Source organism: Bos taurus, chromosome 19 (genome assembly GCF_002263795.3).
Source record: "Bos taurus isolate L1 Dominette 01449 registration number 42190680 breed Hereford chromosome 19, ARS-UCD2.0, whole genome shotgun sequence".
NCBI classification, from domain to species: domain Eukaryota; kingdom Metazoa; phylum Chordata; class Mammalia; order Artiodactyla; family Bovidae; genus Bos; species Bos taurus.
In genome coordinates, this window is record NC_037346.1 from 45246248 (window position 1) to 45253521 (window position 7274).

The window sequence follows — 7274 nt, forward strand, 5'->3', positions numbered from 1 at the left end:
GATGGCCTTTCCAGATCTGGGAGAGGCAGGCTTGTCACTGAGGTGGAGGGTAAAAATAGTGCTGTGTGGGAGGCAGCTGGGCCCAGAGGCACTGGCTTCCTGGTTCTAGGGCGGGAGACAGCCTGCAGACAGGCACCTTCTTGGGCTCCTGAGGCCCCTCCTGAATCCTGGGGCCTGGATGGCGGGGGGTGGGGGGGGGGAGCTTTTCTCTAATATCAAAGCACTCTCCTATATTCACCATTCGTCCCCCTGCCCTCCCTGCCCGGATGAGCAAACAAATTGCTGGAACTGGAATGAGCTTGGGCTGGGTTATAAGGTAGCTAAGGGCTGAAATTCTGGCTGTGTCAGTTACCAGCTCTGTGACCTCAGGCAAGAATTTTCTCCTTTCTGAGCTTCCATTTTCTCATCTATCCAAAGAGGCTCACGGTTTCTCTCGGTAAGGCTTGCTGTGAAGATTAAATAACAATTTCTACTATCTTGCAGCCTCATTCTTCTGCCTCTCTCCCTTCCACCAGTTGCTCACCTCCCTGCACATGCTTTTTTTTTTCTTTTTGACCTCACCTTGTGGCATGTCGGATCCTAGTTCCCCGACCAGGGGTGGAATCCACACCCCCGTGCATTGGAAGCATGGAGTCCTGACCACTAGAATGCAAGGGAAGTCCCTCCAGCACCTTCTTCAAGAGTGGCTCTGAGGCAAGCCAACTGCATGTCATGAGGACACTCAAGCACTAGGGAAGGTCTACACAGCCGGGAACTGAGCCTTCGAGACAACAGCTGTGTTGACGAATCACATTAGAAGTCAATCCTCTACCCCCCACCATGGAGCTTTTATGTGACTGTGACCCCAGCCAACCCCTTGACTACAACTTCATGAGAGACCCCAACCCAGAACCACTCAGCGAAGCAGCTTCTGGTTTCCTGGCCTTCAGAAATTATTGCAAGATAATAAATATTTGCTAAATTTGAGCCTGATTTGTGATGCAGAGATAAATAAGTAACATACTTACCTTTCAGGGTTATTGTATGAATTAAGAGTTAACGTAGGACTGCCCTAGTGAGTGGCTCAGTGCTAAAGAATTCGCCTGCCAATGCAGGATCCCTGATCTGGGGAGATCCCACATGCCATGGAGCAGCAAGGCCTGAGCCCCACAACTACTGAAGCCCATGCACCTAGAGCCTGTGCTCTGTAACAAGAGAAGCCACCGCAATGAGAAGCCCATGTCCCACAGCTGCAGGGTAGGCCCCGCTCACTGCAACAAGAGGAAAAAGAGCCCGCGCAGCAGTGAAGACCCAGCACAGCCAAAAATTAATTAATTAATAATAAAAAGAATTGAGGGCGCCAAAGACCTTAAAAAAAAAAAAAAGTTAATGCAAGGAGTTCCCTGGTGGTCCAGTGGTTAGAACTCTGAGCTTTCACTGCAAGGGTACAGGTTCAGTCCCTGCTTAGGGAACTAACATCCCCCAAGCTACATGGTATGGCTTAAAAAGATTTAAAAAAAGCCAATCAAATGGCAACCAGACTTTCTGGGACCAGTGCCTCCAGAAAGGGCAGAAGGGAGAAGCAGAAGGAGGGAGTACCTGGCTGGGTCCAGGCTAGGTAGGTCCCCACTCCTGAACTCTGGGGACGAGTCTGACACACTGAATATACAGACAATGGCCAGACTGTATATAAAAACAGTGCTCTGACTCACTACCTATACCAACAGCCTGGGAAGCCAAACCACAACCTTTGTAGCAACCAGCCCCAAACGGCCAGACATTGATCAATAACAAGCTTCTCTAATTTTGCCCCCACTTTCAACATAGTACAAATTGGAGAAAGTTAAATATGCTCCCCTAACCAATCACACGGGACGCCCCCCATCTAGTCTGCCCACCTACATCTTTTCCAAGGCAGCAGTCTCCAATCAGGGCATATATGAAGGCTACCATTCCACCGCCGCCCGCCCCGCCCCCGATCCCGACTATAAAGCTTACCCACTCCTCTGGCTGCCTTTGTGTGTCTGTCAAACTCAAGTAAGTATGGCTGACTCCCTCACTGTAGCAAACTCTGGAAAAATAGACTTTGCTCATTCTCTTTTGGGTGATCTTTGCTTATTTCCACAAGACCAAGTTCCCTCTCTCCCTTCCTTCTCCCAGGTCATAGACAACGTCTTTCTCTCCCACTAGGTGTCCAGAGAAAGCTGCTCAGGGATGACAGGGGACAGTTACAATTGAGTGTAGCTTTGGATGTGGTATATACACACAATGGAATATTACTCAGCCATCAAAAAGAATGAAATAATTCCATTTGCAGCAACATGGATTGATCTAGAGATTATGATATGATATCTATGACATCCTTATATGTGGAATCTAAAAAGAAATGATACAAATTAACTTATAGACAAAAAAGAAACAGACTCACAGACTTTGTGAAGGAGCTTATGACTGCAGAGTGGGAGAAAGATGGGGGGGAAAGGATAGTAGGGAGTTTGGTATGGACACGTACATGCTGCTAATTTAAAATGGATAACCAACAAGGACCTACTGTATAGCACATGGAACTCTTCTCAATGTTATGTGACAGCCTGGATGGGAGGGGAGTTTAAGGGAAAATGGATACGTGTAAACGTATGGCTGTGTTCCTTTGCTGTTCACCTGAAACTATCACATTATTAGGCAGCTATACCCCAATACAAAATAAAAAGTTAAAAAAAATACTATATGGTATAATATACACGTGGAATCTAAAAGAGATGATACAAAGCAATATGTCTACAAAACAGAAACAGACTCACAGATGTAGAGACCAGACTTGGGGGTAGAGGAGAGAAGGAATGGGAGTTTGGGATTAGCAGCCACAAACTTATATAGAGGATGGATAAGCAAAGAGGTCCGACTGCATAGCACAGGGAACTACGGTCAACATTCTGTGACAACCCATAACGTAAATGAATATGAAAAAGAATATATTATATATATATGTATAACCGAGTCACTTTGCTGTACAGAAGAAATTAACACAACATTGTACATCAACTAATTTCAATAAAATTTAAAAAAAGAAAAGTGTAGCTTTGGAACAGGATAGATCTAGGCTCAAATTGTGACTCTGATGCTTAACTAGCTGTTTGGGCTTAAGTAAGTCAACCACTCTGAGCCTCTATTTCCTCACGTCAAAGATACGTTCACTTAAGAATTCAGTGAGGGACTCCCTGGAGGTCCAGTGGTTAAGGCTCTGCACTTCTGCCGCATGGGGCATGGGTTTGATCCCTGGTTGGGGAACTAAGATCCCACATGCATGCTGAATGGTGTGGTCCAAAAATAAAAAACATTCACTGAGGTAATATATTTGATGCACTGAGCATACAATAGGTGCTTAATAAAGGAAAGGGCAGACTTCATAGATGGCACAAGTGGTAAAGAATCTGCCTGCCAATACAGGAGACAGACACAGGTTCGATCCCTGGGTCGGGAAGATCCCTGGAGGAGGAAATGGCAACCCACTCCAGTATTTCTCACCTGGAAGATTCCATGGACAGAGGAGCCTGATAGGCTACAGTCCATGGGGTTGCAAAGAGTCGGACACACAGAAAAGGCCAGCCGTCAGTCCTCCTCACAGCCTCTTCCTGAAGTAGGCAGGGCCCCGTACCCCACCTTTACTTACCCTCCCCCACCTTTCTGCGCTTCTGGCAGCTTGACTGACTTCAGCTGGATGGAGTCAGTCATGGGCTAAGTCCAGGGTACATCAAAGGTCAGAGGTGTGTCTCAGAAGAAGGATGGACAAAGGGCATAAAAGTATTTCTCTAAAGAAATCCAACTGGTCAAAAGCAGAAGAGAAAGTGTCCAAGCCAGATACCATTCTCATTCTGTTCTGTCCTGGCCCTGAGGGGTAGTCAGGGCAGGGAGACTCCTGCCCAGAAAACTCTGAGTGCCCTTGTGCCAGGCTGTGTTCCTAGGACTGAGGAGGTGATCGGGTCTTTCTCTAATTTCTCCTCTGTGTGTGTGTATGTGTGTCTATGCATGTGTCAGTTTCATCTTTAAAATGAAAAATTCAATAGCTTCGCAGGACACAGACACACAAACTAGTGTTCTGCTAATAATGAGGGGGTGACTTTGAGATGCTCACCTACTGGAGACAGCGTGAATCCCCTCCCTCCAACTTGCCAGGCTCTTTCTTTCCATCCACATTTCTCTCCTTCTCCTGCCATCCCTGGAATCCAAGCCTCCAGCCAGCCATCTTTTGCCTAGACTGTTGCAACAAGTCCTAAACGCTTTCCGATTTTCTTTTGATTCAACAACAAAAGAATACAAGGGTGAGAAATTATCCCCTATCCCCTGAATTCACACAATGATTTTTAAAATATTGACAATGACCAGGCCTGGGAGCAATGCACTCTTTCTCCCAGTGGAAGGCTGGAGTGGAAACTGGTGCATTTCTGGAGGGCAATTTAGTCAGATGTAATTTACTGATTCTGCAGGTCCATTTTTCAAAATATGATAGAAATAAAAAATTACAGGTCCTGTACAAAGATTTCTTACCAAGTTCTTTATGGTAATATTGTTTCTGATGAAAGAGAAAGAAGAAAGAGGGAGAAAAAAAAGGAAAGAAGCAACAGAAACTAATCAAATATCCAAAAATAGAGAAAGAAGCAATAGAAACTAATCAAATATCCAAAAATTGTAACAGTATAACAGTCTATACTTTGAAACCCAATTCCTTCTCTGAAAATGATGTCGCAGACCAGTAATTCTCAAAGTAAGTCCAGGAAGAGCAGAAAGAGCATTTGTTTGAAATGCCCAGAATTACCAATTGGGAAACTCTGGGCTGGGCCCAGGAATCTGGGTTTTAATAAGCTCCTGTTGTAGATGAATATTTATCACTACGAAAGAATAACCTGTTAAATGACAAAGGATTACAAAACAGCATGTACAAAACAGTATGTATGAACAGTGCATCCTTATTCTGAATACATATATAGAAACACATAGAAAAAGGCCAGGAAGATTTTGAAGCAAGGCGGTAACATGGACACTCCCTGGATAGTAGGATTATGAGTTTTTAGATTTTCTCCGTTTTCCGAATGTGTACTTTCTGACTAGTTTACAGTAATGTGGCTTTGTAAAAAGGAATAAAGAAAAAAACGCAATAACCTATTTTTAAGTAAAGAAAAACCACATGGGGAGGGGTGGGGACGAGGTGGGAAGGAGGCCGAGAGTACTCCTCATATTCATGGTGGGGGCGAGGCTGGGACGACCTGAGTCGGGGCAGTGGGGTTTGGCGGCCACCCACGGCCACGGCCCAGTGATGAGGGGAGGGGGGGATGCGGCACAGCGGAAAGGAAAGGCCGCCCTGCGGGGAGAGGATGGGGGGTGGGGTGGGTGTTCTCTGCAACTCCTCTGACATCTGGGAAGGCTTACCATGACCTCAGTAAAGAGCAGAGAAGAGATTTAGGGCAGACTCAGGAAGAACTTAACTGCAGAGAGCATCAAATCCCAGAAGGGGCTCCTTGGGGCGATTTTTCCCGGCTGGAACAGACCAAGGATGCCTTGAGGGTGTCCAGCTTCGCCGACTGAGGGCGGGGCTGCCCTGATCTCCCGACCCCTTCCAACCTTGGGACACAGGCGGAGATGCGATCGCTGCGGGATCTCCCACCTCCCCGTGGATGCGGCCGGGCCTGGGGGAGCTGGGGGGGAAGGAAGGAAGGAGAGGGGGCGGGGCCGTTGCTAGGGGAGGGGCGGCTGGGCGGGCGCCGAGCGCAGTCGGTGCCTAGAGGCTCGCTGGGCTCTTCGGCTCCAGCTCGCGCGAAGCCTGTTGCTCGCCTCTCCGGGCCGCCGCTTCCCGCCAGGTGCCCCGGGGCCGGCGGCCGGAGGGGGTGAGGCGCGCCGGCAGCCCTCCGCCCTCTCCCTCTCCCCGCGCACAAGTGGACCCGGGCTTCTCCTAGAGCTCCGACGCCAGAGAGCCTTCCAGTGCGCCCCGGACCGCGCGCCGAGACCCCCCCGTCCCCGGGCGCCGAGCGGCGATGAACTCGACCTTCCTGAACCACAGCGGCCTGGAGACAGCGGGTGGCTTGGGCGGCGGCGGCGGCGGGGCTGCGCTGGGGAACCGCAGCCACGGGCTGGGCACGTGGCTGGGCTGCTGCCCTGGGGGTGCGCCGCTGTCCGCCAGCGACGGGGTCCCCGCGGGGCTGGCACCGGACGAGCGCAGCCTGTGGGTGTCGCGCGTGGCGCAGATCGCCGTGCTCTGCGTGCTGTCGCTCACCGTGGTCTTCGGCGTCTTCTTCCTGGGCTGCAACCTGCTCATCAAGTCCGAAAGCATGATTAACTTTCTGATGCAGGAGCGCCGGCCTTCCAAGGACGTGGGCGCTGCCATCCTGGGGCTGTACTGAGCGCCGCCTCTGCCCGCCCTCGTCAACGCGGCTGGAAGAAGACCGAGGAGAGCCCAGGACCCTAGATCCTCCTTCTCGAGCTCTGCCGCCGCCTCCGGGAGGGCAGCTCGAGGGGCTCCCCCACCCCTACCCGCAAAGCGCCACGGGGCGCCCGCCCCCAGGACACTGCAGGACTCCAGGCGGCGGCACGGGAAGGGACTTCCACACCAGACTGCGTGCGGTCCTGCCTTGGTGGGCAGGATGGGGGTTCTTAAACTGTTTTTTTTTTTTTGGAAAGTTCTGGACAGGGTGGTGGGAGAGGCTGTGGGAAGCAGCTTGGGGTGAGGTCACCTGCGTGGGAATTTTGTGTGTATGTAGGTGGGGTGGAGTGGGGGCCAGTTCCGAGCAGCATGGCGAGGTGGGGGAGAGTGCAGTTGTGGATGAATCTGAGTCACTGAGCTTGTTGGGCTTGTTGGCCTGATTTCGCATTTGAGAAGAGATCTTATAATAAAGCTACAGCCGTCGGGGGCTTCCTCTGTGGGGTGTTGTGTGTATGCTGAGGCGTTTGTTGGCGGCGGGGGCGGTGTGTAACCTAGGAGCCAGCACTTTAAGCAGGTCACAGGACGCCTGGCTGCCGGATTGGGCAGCTATGGGGGATGGTCGGGGTCTCCTGAGACTCCACTTCAAAGCCGGGAAGGGGGGGAAAGTGCCCGTTTTCTACTGCTGCCAACCCGGGCAGGCAGGTCCTGCAAGGACGGCTGGACAGCTGGTGAGGTAAATTAAATCATTGGGAAATTTGAATCTATTCTGTGAGATGGAAAAAATAAATAAATCAACGACTTGAATTCAAAAGGGAGAAAATAGCAAAAACAGTACATCAGGAGAGTGGACAAATGAAATGTAATTGGTGTGTGGGGAGAGGTC

General features: G+C 50.3%; 2 protein-coding genes across 3 annotated transcripts in view; one reads left to right on the forward strand and one right to left on the reverse strand.

Annotated features, from left to right (window-relative positions):
- The window catches only part of LYZL6 (lysozyme like 6), a 29656-nt gene extending 23973 nt beyond the window's left edge, over positions 1-5683 (reverse strand). Inside the window, exons 1-2 of one of the 2 annotated variants that reach the window (XM_024980351.2) lie at positions 5404-5422; positions 4112-4268 (exon numbers count right to left, since the gene is read on the reverse strand). In XM_024980351.2, coding sequence (XP_024836119.1) covers positions 4112-4193 — 82 coding nt within the window. In that variant the 5' untranslated portion in view covers positions 4194-4268; positions 5404-5422. Of the gene's footprint in view, positions 1-4111; positions 4269-5403; positions 5423-5460 lie in introns of those variants that run through there. The other variant, XM_059878195.1, reaches the window with a different exon arrangement.
- A 42-nt stretch (positions 5684-5725) lies between these two features.
- RPRML (reprimo like) lies at positions 5726-6889 on the forward strand. Its single transcript, XM_002696055.6, has one exon. The coding sequence runs from the start codon at positions 6006-6008 to the stop codon at positions 6369-6371; it is 366 nt and encodes a 121-aa protein (XP_002696101.1). The 5' UTR covers positions 5726-6005; the 3' UTR covers positions 6372-6889.
- Positions 6890-7274: the final 385 nt, after the last annotated feature.

Coding starts and splice junctions, on each gene's coding strand:
- RPRML (XM_002696055.6), top strand. CDS start 6,006: ATGAACTCGACCTTCCTGAACCACAGCGGCCTGGAGACAGCGGGTGGC.